Source organism: Hemiscyllium ocellatum, chromosome 37 (assembly GCF_020745735.1).
Source record: "Hemiscyllium ocellatum isolate sHemOce1 chromosome 37, sHemOce1.pat.X.cur, whole genome shotgun sequence".
NCBI lineage: Eukaryota > Metazoa > Chordata > Chondrichthyes > Orectolobiformes > Hemiscylliidae > Hemiscyllium > Hemiscyllium ocellatum.
This window is the reverse complement of record NC_083437.1, coordinates 31,873,694-31,889,165: the sequence shown is the minus strand read 5'-3', so window position 1 is coordinate 31,889,165 and position 15,472 is coordinate 31,873,694. Positions and strand designations below refer to the sequence as shown.

At 38.0% G+C, this 15,472-nt stretch overlaps 1 protein-coding gene across 3 annotated transcripts in view; it reads right to left on the bottom strand.

Moving 5' to 3' along the window:
- Positions 1 to 5,446: 5,446 nt before the first annotated feature.
- The window catches only part of LOC132833721 (inositol 2-dehydrogenase-like), a 30,813-nt gene continuing 20,787 nt past the window's right edge, over positions 5,447 to 15,472 (bottom strand). For 2 of the 3 annotated variants that reach the window (XM_060852231.1, XM_060852232.1), the window contains 4 exons: positions 14,287 to 14,394; positions 11,361 to 11,479; positions 10,428 to 10,584; positions 5,447 to 8,590 (listed from right to left, as the gene is read on the bottom strand). In XM_060852231.1, coding sequence (XP_060708214.1) covers positions 8,442 to 8,590; positions 10,428 to 10,584; positions 11,361 to 11,479; positions 14,287 to 14,394 — 533 coding nt within the window. In that variant the 3' untranslated portion in view covers positions 5,447 to 8,441. The remainder of the gene's footprint in view (positions 8,591 to 10,427; positions 10,585 to 11,360; positions 11,480 to 14,286; positions 14,395 to 15,472) is intronic. The other variant, XM_060852233.1, reaches the window with a different exon arrangement.

The following is a 15,472-nucleotide window of genomic DNA, read 5'->3' as shown; positions in this document are numbered from 1 at the left end:
ATGTATCCTTTGAAATTATGTTTCAACAAATTTTGTAACACAATAAAGCAGATGGATCCTGTATCTCTGTGACTGATATCAGTTTTTCTTTCTCAGAATTCCTCTCAGGAAACAATTTCATGAGTGAATAGGTCACTTCATTCCATGGAATTGTGGTTTTTAATCTTAATATTTAATCAGTGATACAAAAATTTTAAAAAATCATTGCACATGACATTCGTAAATTGGGTTCACTGCTAAGAGTGAAGTCTTTGCAAGTCATTGGTGTTGTGAGGCTTTGTAGGGTAAATACACAGTCCTGGACAACAACAACACTTGCAACGTTGTTTATTGATTTTTTTATTAAGCAGGAATTTTGTCTTTAGCAGTTTCTTTTTCACTCATTTGCCATCCTAAAGATATTAACTTATGTTTGAGGTGTAGTTTAGATGGCGGCTACTGTCTTTCAGTATGACAGCTGGTGCCACTTGCTTAGGTGCTTTGGTTAGGTATTTACACAAGTTTATAAATCACTGAACATAGATTGCAACAATATATATAAGATCTTGTGACTATTTTAAAACGTTAGGAAATTGTCCCCAATATTCCAGCATGAATCAGTTCTTACCACCATCATTAAAAGACAGATTAGGTCATTATCACATCCGTGTTTGTGGGATTTTGGAATGTGTAAATCACAGTACGACAGTGATACTCTTCAAAAGCGCTTAATTAGTGCAAACATTTTAGATGTCTTGAGCACATGAAAGGAACAATTTTAATGCAAATATGTGATGCATTTCCCACAAAAAAACTTCTTTTCCTGTATACTGTCAAAAAATATTTGGCTACACACCTTAAGTGTGCAACCTACAAGGTTCCATACCAAGAGCCAGGAAGTTGCTCAGACTAGTTGACTGCTTGCTGGCTAAAAGAGGGGCAATGGAGCAAATAACAGTTTTCCATGCCATAAATTTATATGATTTGAAAATAAAGCGAGGAATATAGTACCAGCACTTTAAATTTAAGGTACTCCACCTACTTTATGTAGTTCTACATCAGATATAGCAAGGCTAGATGCAAAATAAACAGCCACAATTCAGTTTCAAATGTGTAACGCCTATCTTCAAAAAAACGGTTGTCTACCATATCAGATTGTACTACTACCAAAGACCACATTGTGGAGTCATGAAAGAACAATTAGAACAAAATTCCACATTCCTGATATCGACTCATTTTGTGCCCACTTGATGTGCAATTGAGACTAACTTAAATCTCCTTTCATGTAAAATCTTTAGTCGTTAGTAAATGAAGGCTCTTCAATTCCAGTCCTGACTGAATTGGTAAACTCCTGTAGCATGAAATTAGGTTCAGATGGCTTCATCCCAAATCATTTTATTTACAAGACTACCAGTGTAAAAAAAAAGCAAAAAAACAAGTTGGTAGCAGTTAATCTAAGTAAAATGAAGACTATTGGAAAATATCAATGTACATAAATTATTTTTTAAATATACAGGTTGGCTAGCTCAGTTGGCTGGATTGCTGGTGATGCCTCCAGTGTGAGTCCAATTCCTGTAATAGCCAAGGGAACCACGAAGTCCCTGCAGTCTCAAACTCTCCTGAGATGTGATGACCCTCAGGTTAAACTCAGCACCAGTTATTCTCTCATGAGACAGTTCCCTACTTTTATATAGCAAATGTTGTTAAAAACCTATGATAATTAGAAATGTAATAAGGAAATGTCCAAAATACATAGGTGTTACGGTTGAATTAATTTAAACACTGTTCTTCCAACATATTTTGCATTTTAAAAATGCATCATGTTTGAAACCTTTTTTATGACTACAGAAATAACTCAATCTTTTACAGTCATGAAATAGCACCAATTATCAGGATAAAATTCTAATATATACCAGATGTAGAATACAGTTGGTCCCTTTTTCAACATTACAACATTGTGGCACACTATATTCAACTAGAAATTACAATGAACTTGATTCTTTTTCTGGATTTCTCTCTCGCTTTCTCAGTACACTTCTACAAATACAGGTTCACCATCAGTACTTAGTAAAGAGTTGAATCTTTAATATATTGTTTAAAAAAAAATGTCAACAAGTTATTTAACTCATTGTAACTAGGTCAGATCTTACCCTCACCTGAAATCTGCACCTGAACATGTCTAAATAATAATAGAATTAAATAAAAATTCCACCGTGAGAATTCGGAACCTGTGAACCTCTGAATTACAAGTCCAGTGATAGTATCACTAATACCACACTTACCCAATAGTAAAGTTTGTAGCTGAAGTTTCCTTCTTTAGCCCACTGAAATTCTGGCATTTGAAATAAGCTAATTCAGCACAAACTGGCACTTGAGCTTGATTTCATAGCACTTTGATACCTTTACATAAGTTATCATGTTGTTTTCAAAAGCAGCATTATATCCTCACATCATCTGATTAGGAAGTGTATTGGTAATACATAGACACATGCCATCAATCAATACTAATTTTCAGAGAATTGCTGTATAAATCCTTAACTGTTATTCCTTTAATAAATGCAATAGGTGGTTAGTGTAAGACAACCAATCAATAGGGCGCTAAATCAGCTGGACTGCCAAAAAACGTTCTACAGCTGTAATAAGAAAACCTTGGAAAGATGGAAGTGCTCATTTTACATCACAAGGAAATAAGGTCAGTACTATCCACTTGTGAATTAAAAGTTTTCATTCTCCATCATCTCCAATGACACTAATGTGAAAGGTTTCAGCTTCCAGTGAACATCGCAAGACATTGTGTCAAATAAAACTTGATAAACATCTGAGTTGCTTGTGTAAGATTCTATTGGGTCTGTGGAAATGAGACTGTGTTAGTTTAAGGATCTTTCAGTTTGATTGTAGCATGTAAGACTATGCTGTTAGTATCTCTCTAAAAGGGGCACTTGTGTGCGGATTGCTGTTTTCTTGGTGAGGATGGGGTGGGGGGGCGGGGCATGGATGAGGAGGAGAATAGACTTCCTCTGATAGGGTTAGTTAATGTACAGTCTATTCAGGACTTTGTGAATACTTGATACTGATACTGGATCCTAAGAGTAGAAAATTGTTCCCTTCTCCAGATCTGACATCTCAGATTCGTTTTTTTTTCCTGCAGTCATCAAGAAAAAATTAATACAAATTAGCATCTACATGTTATTAGTAAATGTACTGCCCGAGTGGCCTAATGGAGAAGGCACTGCCTCTGGAGCCAGCGATTGTGGGTTCAAGTCCCACCTGGGGTGCTGAAGGTTAATGTTGGTCTTTGAGCATCTACTGATTCTGCCATTAACTCCTCCTAAAGAGGGATAACACAGTCTGTCAAATGGGACAGGGCAGATGTTGGAGTTTGAATTCAGTTTATGGGTGGCACAGTGGTTAGCACTGCTGCCTCACAGCGCCACAGACTCGGGTTCAATTCCCGCCTCAGGTGACTGACTGTGTGGAGTTTGCACATTCTCCCCGTGTCTGCGTGGGTTTCCTCCAGGTGCTCCGGTTTCCTCCCACAGTCCAAAAATGTGCAGGTTAAGTGAATTGGCCATTCTAAATTGCCCGTAGTGTTAGGTGAAGTAGAAATGTAGGGGAATGGGTCTGGGTGGGTTGTGCTTTGGCAGGTCAGTGTGGACTTGTTGGGCCAAAGGGTCTGTTTCCACACTAAGTAATCTAATCTAATCACAGTAGGCTAAATAGATGAAGAAAGTTCAATGTCGTATCCATGGTCTGTGGAGTTAAGTTGTGATAGTGAGACTGTTGAAAATGCTTTTGTTAACTTCAAGCTAGGTGGCAGTAGAGTCTAAGGGGAAAAAAAAACAAGAAAAAAGTTTCCACTCAATAGGCAGATCAGCCAACCTTGCACACACATGATCAGACAAGCTCAGATTCAGGTCTAAATGGCCATTCCTGTACAAATTACCTTTCAATCTGTGATCTCCAGGTTCACACATGCAAATTTCCAGATGGCTTCTGGTGATCTGGAAGAAGGGAAAGGGGCCCAACAAGGAAAACAAGCTGCCATTCTTGCAGTATTAGCCTTGTCATGATTAAACTTAGACCAGCTGACCATTCTTCATGACAATTAATATTGCAACTTGTCAGACTCTCAACCTTGCTCCTCAAATCATATCAAAAAAATTCTCAAATCTCAGTTTCAGCAACATCCCTAGAACAAAGATCATGTGTCAGAGCCCACAACAACAGGAAGCAGAGTATATTATGAAATGAATAGTTACAAATATTGACAATGTGCATCGGCAACTTTTTTCGAGCAATGTTAACTTTCTCACCAATTTGTTCCATACTGTGCACAGTTATCAATATCTGAAAAAGAAATTTATTCCATTGATTGACACTGAGTGGTCATACTGTCTAGCCAAATGATCTTAAAATCTCAAATAAACCAATAATTGTGGGTCACAAATGGCACATTCAGTCGCTGGAATGTAACTTTGAGATTATAATTTCATATTCACTTGTTCATCTGAGTATTGTAATAAGCTGAAGTTCCTATCAATAGCTTTGATATCTTAAGAATACCTATCTTAGTGCAAAGCTAAAATATCCTAGGCTACTAACCTATCATCATCTTAGGTTCCATTTCCCTTGGAGCCACAAAGCAGAGCACTTTCATGAACATGACTGTATGAAAGCTCTCTACAGCTTTTTACTTTTCCACAATAGCTGAATAACAGAATGTTCTATTAACAGAAAGGTCCAAATTCAAAGCTAGTAAAGCAGCTGAGATACTATATAACTGGGTTCACCCCCTCCGCTGAAAAAGCTAAAGGAAAAACGAAATATATCTCAATCACACATCTTGGTTGCTTTCTACTACCTCTGCTAACAAGGAGGTATTGAGCATAGCTTACAGTTAGATTTCATCACCATCTGGGTTCACACTAAAGGTGAACCATTTCAGAAAGTTTCCAGAGCAGCCATCATCTGCTGTAGAAAGTTCTACCAGATCCATCGGTGCTTAAGAATGAATGGTAATGGGCAGGGAAGTGCTGGAAATCCTCAAATCATCAGGAGCTGTTACTTGCATTCTTGATCTCACTCTGTTGCTGTCAATTATGTATCTTCTAGGTCTAGCATAAATACCTGCATCTTAATTATAAGTAAAATTTCTCTTTCAAGTACACTGATTCAGAAATGGATAAGCCAAAGGAGTACAAAATTATTTTCTTTTGACAAAACATTGTGAAAAAAATACAATACGCATCACTAAAGCTAGAAATCAGAGAAAAAAGATGAATTAAAAATTGAGTTTGAACTAGTTCAGATAAGATCAACCAGACTGGGTTTGAATAAACATTTAAAAGGCTAAGAGGAGATTCGATAGCGGTGTTTATTTAAATCCTTAACAATTTTAAAGGAAATAAATATCATTTTTAAATGTTGATGACCAGAGGACAGAAGTGATTCCCTTAAAAATGCAACACAAGGTGAAAAAAAAACATTTTTTTCCCTCCATGAGCAACTTAGAATTTGGAATGCAATATTGAACTGGATGGTGGGAAGAAGTTCAAAAGTAGATTTTGGAAGAATTGGGTAAATACTTAAAGAAGGAGAAAAATGCAGTAACACAGGGAAAGAGTCAAAGAGTAGGACAAGCTGGGGAGTTCTTCAAAACCATCCACAGACTCAGTGAGCCTTCTGTTCTATGCTACACTGATTCTAAGGTCACTCAAGTAGGTGTAAGTACTCAAAGGCAGCATCTCAGGTTGCCTGTTATGTTCCTTCGAGGAGCAGAAGGCTTAGTACACATTTCTCAAAATCTACACAACTGCAATTACGAAACCGCTAATGAGATGGTTTATTAACTTGTCACAACCACCATAAAAAAGGCAAACTTAGGATATTAGGTCTGCAGATATAAAGTTTAATACAATTAAATAGGCTTTAATTATTTATGAGAATTATAATTTTTGTATGCACTATAAGTTGCAAATTGTATTAATTCTTAAATATTTGGAATCATTGGCGTAGTCTCCCACATAAGGAAAATACAGCTATGTGGCAACGGTCTCCAGCAGTTGCTGCACAATCTGCACTGGGCATTTCAGAGGTTGGAATTAAGTTAACCTTCTCATTATCTTCATATCACACTTGATAGAAGTTCTAAAGAAGTGTCACTGGACCCAAAATGTTAATTATACTTTCTCCTCAGAGATCCACCAGACCTGCTGAATTTTTCCAGAAATTTCTGTTTTTGTTTGATTTTCAGCATCCACAGTTCTTTGGTTTTTCATGATAGCAACTAATCCTGATTCCCTTCTCTTTCACCTTATTTAATATCACTGCATTCCCACAAGGGAAGTGGACCCCACACTGTGGTTTTGCAATAAAATATCACTCTGCCCACCTCCTATCCTTCAGTAATGCTGTTGCAAAAGAATACGGAAATTGGGGCAAAACTCCTGCTTTAAATTATCAGCTAGATGCACAAACTTTGGCCAGCTGAACTTCAGTCAGAGATGGGGACACAAGCTCAAATCCTACAATGGCAGCTGTGGAACTTAAATTTAATTAATACAATCTGGAACATAAGGTTGGTCTCAGCAATGGTAACCATGAAATTGTCAGTTATTGTTGTAAAAACCTATGTTGTTCAGTAATCACCTTACCTCCAAGTAAGGGAAGGAAACCTTACTTGGTCTGGCCTACATATGACTCCAGATCCACAGTAATATGGTCAGTTTGCATTTGCCCTCTGAAAATGCCCTAGTTTATTTCAAGGACAATTAGAACAGACAATAATTAGCATCCACATTCCATGAAAGAATAGTGGAAAAATGAAATCCCACAGTCACCTGATACTTGTATCAAAGTTCAATGTCTCACTTCATCAGGCCACAGTATTTACTGTCATTAAATAATCAAGCTGTTCTTCCACATCATCTCTGCAAAAAAAAACTATCCCCCAACATCAATTCCAGATTCCACTTGAAAAGAAGTTACATAAAAGATCTTGTGGAATCTATTGATCCATGAAGATTCTTGAAATGCAGTACAGTGAAAATACCAACGTAACTCTGAAATAACGTTGTGCTTAGTTAAAGCAGACAGTCTTTTTCTGCTACTTTTGATTCCAGTGTTTCTGATCACTTTGTGTTAAATATTGGCATGGGGCCAGGTTTTCTGACTTGGATGACAAAAGCTGGTTTATTGTTGTCCAGAAGGAGTCTCTCCCTCCTTGCCCTTCCACTACCCATTAAATAGTTAACATGAACAGCGATGCAATGTTAAGGATGAAATTAACATTCACTGTATTCACGCAATGCCTTTTAGACAAAAAAAGGAGAAAATTCTCTATATCTATTAAAAAGTTTGCAGTTTTAAATAAAAATTACCATTCATTTTTAAGTCGTTCAGTTAAAAAATGTGTTATTTTCTTTCTAAGTGTCCAAACCTTTCTCCCACCACCCCCCCCTCCAATTCTAGCTGTGTCATTGGTAGGAGTCCAGCAACCGTATTCATGTTTAGAAGCAATCCTAAACTATCCAATAATTACAAATATAAAAGCACATATTTCTAAATAAATTGCATTTTCAACCCATACTAGATTAAATTGTGTTAAATTATTTTAGTTACAGGATTGTAAAAATGCTAGTATTGCAACTAAAGTACAGCAAAAGAAATCCGTGCAAACACCGAATCCAATCGGTTACACATACTGTACCCATATTAATGCACTGCCATCAAATCAGTAAAACATGGAAAAATGCTTCTAATTTATAGGCAGATTTTTAAAAAAATTAATCCCATGATCGACTAATGAATAGATATTTAACCTAGGCCTTTAAAGACAACCTTCACACACAGCCTTGGTGCCTATTGTTGTGAGGGCCTCACCTACACAGAAGCACCTGAGTTCCATGTGCATTGTTCTGGAGTTCAAAACACTCAGACAGATAATGGACAGAATAATCAGCTGTTAGTTGCTGCTGAAAAGCACATGAAATGGACAATTGCAGTATGACATGAGGGGCCATATGGGAAGGAGATACAACATATTTCTACTGATCCTACGGAAACTTCCTTATGTTGGAGCTCCCACTTTTCCTGTGCAATATTCAATGTTGGATGTAGCCAACTACTGAGTGTTAGTACAACAATAGGTTCTCAGTGGGATATTGCAGGATCAAATCTGCACAGTGGGTTAACTCATTCCTTCAAACATCCTGTCCTTGGTCTCCTGCCACCCCCAAACCTCCCTGACATCCATAGCAAGTAGACCAGCCTGATATCAGTTGAACCCATGACTCAGAATAAAACTTTTCCTTTAGAAGTATTGGTTCACAAGAGGAATGAACAGTTTATGAATCTCCTCTTTGTTCATTTTATTTTTTCACTGCTCCCCCACCCCCAATCCAATGAGTTACTGCTGCAGACTGTAATTAAACATGGTCTTCAACCTCCTTATGTTGTTTCTTTCAGGGCACTTCAGTTTTAATAACAGTGCCATCAAGGGCTTCATTCCGCAGATCCACTGCTGAACCATTCCTCCAAGACTGTTCTGCAGCCGCTGCAACCTGAATTGTCCACAAGAAATCCTCCTTTGTGATAAATGGCTCTTCCTTCCCTGAGGGAGGAGATCAAACAATCAAAAACAAAGTAGTTTCTAAAGTAAGCGACAAGCGAAAAACTGTCAAACCCTGAGCTTCAGTCCAGTGCCCACCACCATCAGTATTGCTCCTCTCTGCTCTCTCTTTCTTTCACCTTAAGGATGGGACTCTGCTTGGGGTACAGTAAAACAGCACTCCTGCAACCTACTCATTCTTTATCTATCAGCTGTGGCTCACTTATCAATGTTCCGAGTTAGAACACTGTGGGTACAAATAGCACACAGAGATTGGAAACACAAAATTTAAGCCAACGTTGAGGAAGTGTTACATCAGCAAAATATAGGGTGAGATGTGAAACCAAGGCTCAGTTGGCCCTCTCAAGTAAGCATAAAAAAAACTGTGACACTATTTTAAGGATGAGCAGAGGAACTCTCCTTAGAATTCTAGCCATTTTTAAATGCGCAACCAATATCACTAAATCAAACAATCTGATCATTATCTTGTTGGTGTTAGTACGAGACAGCTATACACAAACTACATTTCCAATTAAACAATGATTACATTTTAAAACTACTTCATTATCTGTGAAGTACTTTGGGATGTTCTGAAGTTGTGAAACATGCTTTTTATAAAAAACGAAAAGGGGGCCTTTTGTTTTCTCTTCAATTTCTGCCGAAGTAAAGGACTTTTGTTGGGATATATGATTCCAACTAAGATCAGCTAAGAATAGACTTTCCTAAAGCCAATTTTAAGATTTAGGATAAACTTGGAGTGACTTACTCCAGAATTAAACTTACACAGGCAGTAAGGGCTATACTCAGTTGTGATGTTCTCCCTGCAGTTAAATAGTCTGATCATTTTTCTCTGCGACAACTTGTAAAAGGTGGAAAAAATGCAGATCCTAGAACTCTCAGGTATAAAGGAAAGAATGGCAGGAATTGGGAAATTAAGGGTTTAGATGGTTTAACAATCTCAATGCAGACTGATAACTCAGAAATAAATTCAATATTCCAGTTAATACCTAAAAAATGTCATAACACAATTTGACATTTTAAGTCTCTTACTGTAACAAAGGGATAAAAATGCGATGGACTAAACACTATTCTACAGGCAACTTATACTTGATCACAAAACAGAACATTTCCTTTGTTGCTTAGTTCAACCAAAAACACATTTTGCAGATATTAGTTACACCATCCTTCAAGAAGATATTCAATTCTCCCAGAACCAGTCCAAGACGATTCTAGTTTCCAAAAATTTACTTCCTTTTTTTTTTGTTTCATAGCCGAGACATCTTTAATTTCTGAACTGCTTTTCGATCATGAAAATTCATTCTCTAGCGTAAGCTAGGCAAATCTGCCAGCTCTTCATAAAGTTACTCTTTTGCAACAACCAACGGCTCACAGTAAGACTTATCCAGCAACAAAACAACTGACCAATTCATCTGCTAATGGGAAAACACTTCCATGAAAATACATCATGGAATCATTAAATCAAGGTTAAAGTGAGTATAATGATTGAATTTCACGCAAAAGGCAGAATCTCCAAAATGCAGCATCCCACATGAGATATCCAGTTAAACTATGAGCACAAATATTGCAGAGGGGCTGGAACCTACAAATCTTCTGACTAGAGATCAGAATGCTATGTATTGAAACCAAGCTGATATTTGATCCACAAAATGACAGAGAATCTGGTGAACATCAGCTTTACTAAGGACTCTGAATCTTCTGAAAGACCATCCTTTGTTTCTGGATTACTGATGAACTAATCAATTCATAAGTAAACTGCTTTTACAATCCAAAATAAAAGTATAGGTCTATCACATTGGAACATTTCTGTTCTTTTGCTAACCTTTCAGAGTTTTGAGGAAGTGTTTCACCAGATCTCTGTAAGCATCTTTGTATCGGTCATAATGCAATTGGGAGCACACAGGTCTTGGTGTGCCCTGCTCAGTAATTCCAAGGGCACTCTGATTGTCCATCCTTAGTGTTCCTTCTGATCCATGAACCTTAAAAAGAATTCAAAAACAAAACAAATGTTGGCGTACATGCCATTTAATCATGCTTCAAGCTACTTCTCAAGGTGGGAAGATTACCACCACCCCCATCCCCCAAATATGGATAGCACATACACAGGTGGAAGAGTAAATAGCAGTTCTAATATGAAACCTTGAAATTCATTTTTGTACGTCATATGCAGCAGTAAAAATGGTAAGTGTACCAGTCATCCTAAACAGTGCCAAGTTTAAATTAGATTAGATTACTTACAGTGTGGAAACAGGCCCTTCGGCCCAACAAGTCCACACTGACCCACCGAAGTACAACACACCCAGACCCATTCCCCTACATTTACCCCTACACCTAACACTACGGGCAATTTAGCATGGCCAATTCACCTAATCTGCACATTTTTGGATTGTGGGAGGAAACCGGAGCATCCGGAGGAAACCCACGTAGACACGGGAAGAATGTGCAAGGGAATAATTTGCAACTATTTCTACTCTTAATGATGATTACGCAGTAAGCAGCCCTCACTCCAATGGAATTGTCTTTGTGTGAAACAATGTAGGACAATCACAGAATTGACCACTGGGATGCTCGTCCACAAACAAAATACAGAATTGCAAAAACTGTACCAAAGTTAGAAACAGCATTTTCAGGCTAAGTAATATTGTGCATGCACAATAAATGAAAGGGTAAACAGGACAAACAGTGAGAGACGAAGAAAAAATTATCAAGGGTTTTGATGTAACGAATAGTCGCTGTCAATGAGATAACGACTTACTTCCAACCTCTGGTCAATGCTGCGTGTACAATGCTGGCTGACATCAAGCGTGACTATAGCACCACTGGCAAATTTCATGCTGACTGAGACTGTGTCAGCGTCCTTAAGTGCTGCAATATCTATTAGTAGTAGAAAACAGGTCGTAGTTAACTTCTGCATGCTTCGCAAAATTCATCTCAAAAGGTAGCTGACTCTTACTCCTTTTAGAATCGCTCTAAACTCTATCATTTACTTCCTGGCAATCATTCACATTTTTTTAAAGAAAGGAGGATTTCTTTATCCACCAGCTTTCTTAACCTTATCCTTTGCCGGTATAGATATTGTGGCAGACACCATTCAATCAGATGTTGTACCCACATAATGATATTCGCATGGAAGTTTAAAAATTGGCAAAATCACAACGTTTAACAGGATTTTAAACTGCGGTAAATAACAACAGGAGATATAACATTTGAATATAGCCTGTGGTCAGGGGTCACACTAAACCCTTAAACTGAGCTTAGCGCCAAGTGCAGTGCAGGAAATGTCATATCACACTTCTTTCACATCACCTCCATCAATATTTGTTGATCCTCTCACTGTGCTTACTTTCACTGGTGTCAAGGTCCAGATATTATCACACATATTCAGCAACTCTTCCCACACAAGGCCACATAGTATCAGTAGGTTATTCCACCATGAGGGCTTCTATAAATGTTCACACGAATTCATCCCATTAAGAGACACTCAATAGCTATAAGGACGAATACTGCATTTTCTCCTCTTCACCAATGTGCCAATCTTCAATATGTATCTTCACTGTTTGGCCATGGCTCAGTGGGTAACACACTTGACACTAACTGAGAAGGCTGTGAAATTCAAGTCCCACTCCAGGTATCTAAGCATAATATTTATGTTGACATGCCAATGCAGTACTGAGAGGGTGCTGCACTGCTACAAGTGCTACCTTTCAGGTGCTAACTGCTCACTCAGATGAATATAAAAGATTCCATGACACCAATCCTGCCTTCTAGCCAATTTTTATCCCAAAATAAACATCACTAATACAGAATCACTAGTTCTGCATGAATAAAGAATCACTAACTCCAAAGATGGGTCACTGGATTTGAAACGTTAACTAATGATTCTCCCTCCAGAAATAGTGCCAGATCTGTCGGGTTTCCCCAGCAATTTCTGTTTTTATTTGTTTCAGATCACTAATACAGATCCTAAGGTCATCATCCCATTGCTGATTATGTTCTTGTCTATAAAAAAAATGCATTTTATATTACAATAGCAGCTATACTTCAAAAGGTTCAGCTCGTTTGTCCATGCTTTCTTTTTTTTAGGGGGGTGGGGGTGAATGATGGGGAGATTTAAGGACCTGAGTGGCCCTCGTGGAATCAAAACCGACCGTCAGTGAGCAGATTATTTATTTGCAAGTGCCACTTGATAGCATTGTTGGTGACCTCTTTCATCATTTTACTGAAGATCAAGAGTGGACTAATACAGCAATTTTTGAAGCCCCCTTATATCAGTTGTTTAATTGTTCACTACCATAAATGGATGTGGCAATATAGCAGAGCTTAGATCTGAGTGGCTCTCTGTGGAGATGCTTAATCCTGTATATTGCATGCTGCTTCTGCTGTTTGGCTGCTGGGCACTCATGTGTTGTAAGTTTAGCAGATTGATACCTCATTTTTATGCCTTGTGCTGCTCCTGGAATGCTAACTGTATTCTGTATTGAACACAGCTTGGTGGTATTGTTGGGCAGTTTGTTCATTCACAGGATGCTGAGTGTGGTTGAATATAATTTTGCTAGGGTCTTGTGGTGCAACAGTGGTGTTCCTAACTCTGATTCAGAAGGTCCAGGTTCATGTCCCACCTGTCCTGGAGATGTACCCTAACAAGTCTGAACTGTTTGATTAGAATTCTGCTGCTACTGATGGCCCATAGCATCTCCTGGATGCCCAGTTCTAAGCTGTTAAATGTGTTCAAAATCTGCCCCACTGCATGTTTGATCTGATGTTATGAGATTTCGCAGAGTCTAGAGTCAATGTTAAGAATTCTCAAAGCAACTCTGGCCAAGATTATATACCACTGAACCATCACCTCTGGTCTAGCCTTCTGGTGGGTCAAGACATACCCAGTCAGTGAGGTACGATTCTGTGATTATGACAATATCAGACTGTGTCTGCTCTAGTCTGTGGGGTGGCTCACTCAATTTTGGAACAAGCCCTCACAGAAGGACACTGGAGGGTCCACAGGGCCGAGTTTGCTGTGTCATTTCCAGTGCCTTGATCGATGGTGGTTGGTCCAGTTTCTTTCCCTTTATCAGCTTTTGTAGCAGTTTTAATATATCTAATCGGCTTACTAGGTCACTTTAGTGAGCAGTTTAAAGTTAACCACAATGCTGTTGGCCAGACTGGGTAAGAATGACAGATTTCCTTTCCTAAAGGACATTAGTGAATCAAATGGGTTGTAATACAATCATCAGTGGTTACATCACCTTTAGATTCATTTTTTAGTTCTGATAATCGAATTCAAACTTTCCAGCTGCCATAGGGGATTGGAATCCAAATTACCAGAAATTCAGTCAAGTGACATTATCATTTTTTCACCACCTTGTCCAATAACCTTTCACATGGGAACTAACCAAGGAGAGAAATGATGTGAAACATTTCTAAAATAAATACTCCCTAAATGAGGTGCACAAAAGAGTAACTGGGTTGTCACAAGTCAAAACATCTATCCTCGTCCCCTCTCCAGATCAATATTTAAGGTTTAACTTGAAGGTATTTCCTAGATTCAAATTCATGAATCAGACCAAGAAATGAATTGGATGAAACAGATTTAAATCTATTATTGCGAAGATACTTCCTCTTAGCACTTGCAGACAAGGTTTTTGCTACAAGAACTGTTTATTAAACTTTCAACCAGTTTCTACCTTGGCAGAAGGCATGACCCAATGAAAATATGGTATCTGGAGCGTTTTCCCCAAGTAGCCAGCAGATAGTATCTAGGTCATGTACTACACCATCGTAGAATATCCCACCTGTTTAAAAAGAACAATTCAAATGGATTTGTCTGCATAAAACAGTAGATCAGGTAGCTACAATAATAAGGATTTCAGAGTCTTGAGAAGGTTTCAGCAATAGAAAAGGCTGAAACATCACAAGACAACAAAGTCTGAACAGATTACCAATCTTGTTCAGTCTTGAGATACACAGCAAGCTAAGAAACAGAAACGAAAACAATTAACTAGCACATCAAGTTTGCTGTTGAATTCATGACCACCCACTGCAGCAGAACTGAAATCTCTTCTGAGGTTAAAAAAGAACCCACTAAGGTTCAATATGGCTACTTCAGGTGATATTGAAACCATGACAGATCATATATGAAGCAGTATGCTTATTATCTGATTATCCATTGGCTTCTGTATTATGCAATTTCTGCTGGCACCAAGAAACAGTCTAGCTCCCTCTTGAAGGCAGACAGAAGTGTTAATATGCCTACATTATTCAATGTAACAAACTGATGCCAAAGCTCAATTTCCAGTTGTTCACCATTCACATCTTACTGTTGAGCATCACCGGCAATAGCTCTAATACAGTAATTACCAGATAATGTGAATCCAAGTGTCTCTGGGTTTATTTTACTTGGGTAAAATTATCACTTGTTTGCAATGATTCAACAATTGCCCAGATGAACAGTTATTTAAATACACATGCTCAATGATCCACTGTATTATTCCATCATTATGCACTTCTAGTGTGCTGAGACAGCAAAAAGGAAGGGGATGAAGGAAGAGGATGGGAGAGAGTTCTAGACCTTATCTGATAGCAATACACAACAGGAACACACAGTTCCCTGTCAATAATGATTGGGAGTAGGATATACTAAAGCCTAATGAGATTCAGTAGGACAATGGTCGCATACATTGTAACAAAGGAGTTAGCAAAACAAATCGGTCACAGAATAACTTCCACAATGAGAGAGAAAATACGTATCAAGTTCAACATGCAGTGAAAACTAATAATACAGGTTAATGCTACATCATAAACCAGATTCCCATCAGAATTCCCTCTATAAATGTTGCAAATTGTTGTATATTGCCAACGTTATTTTTTGTT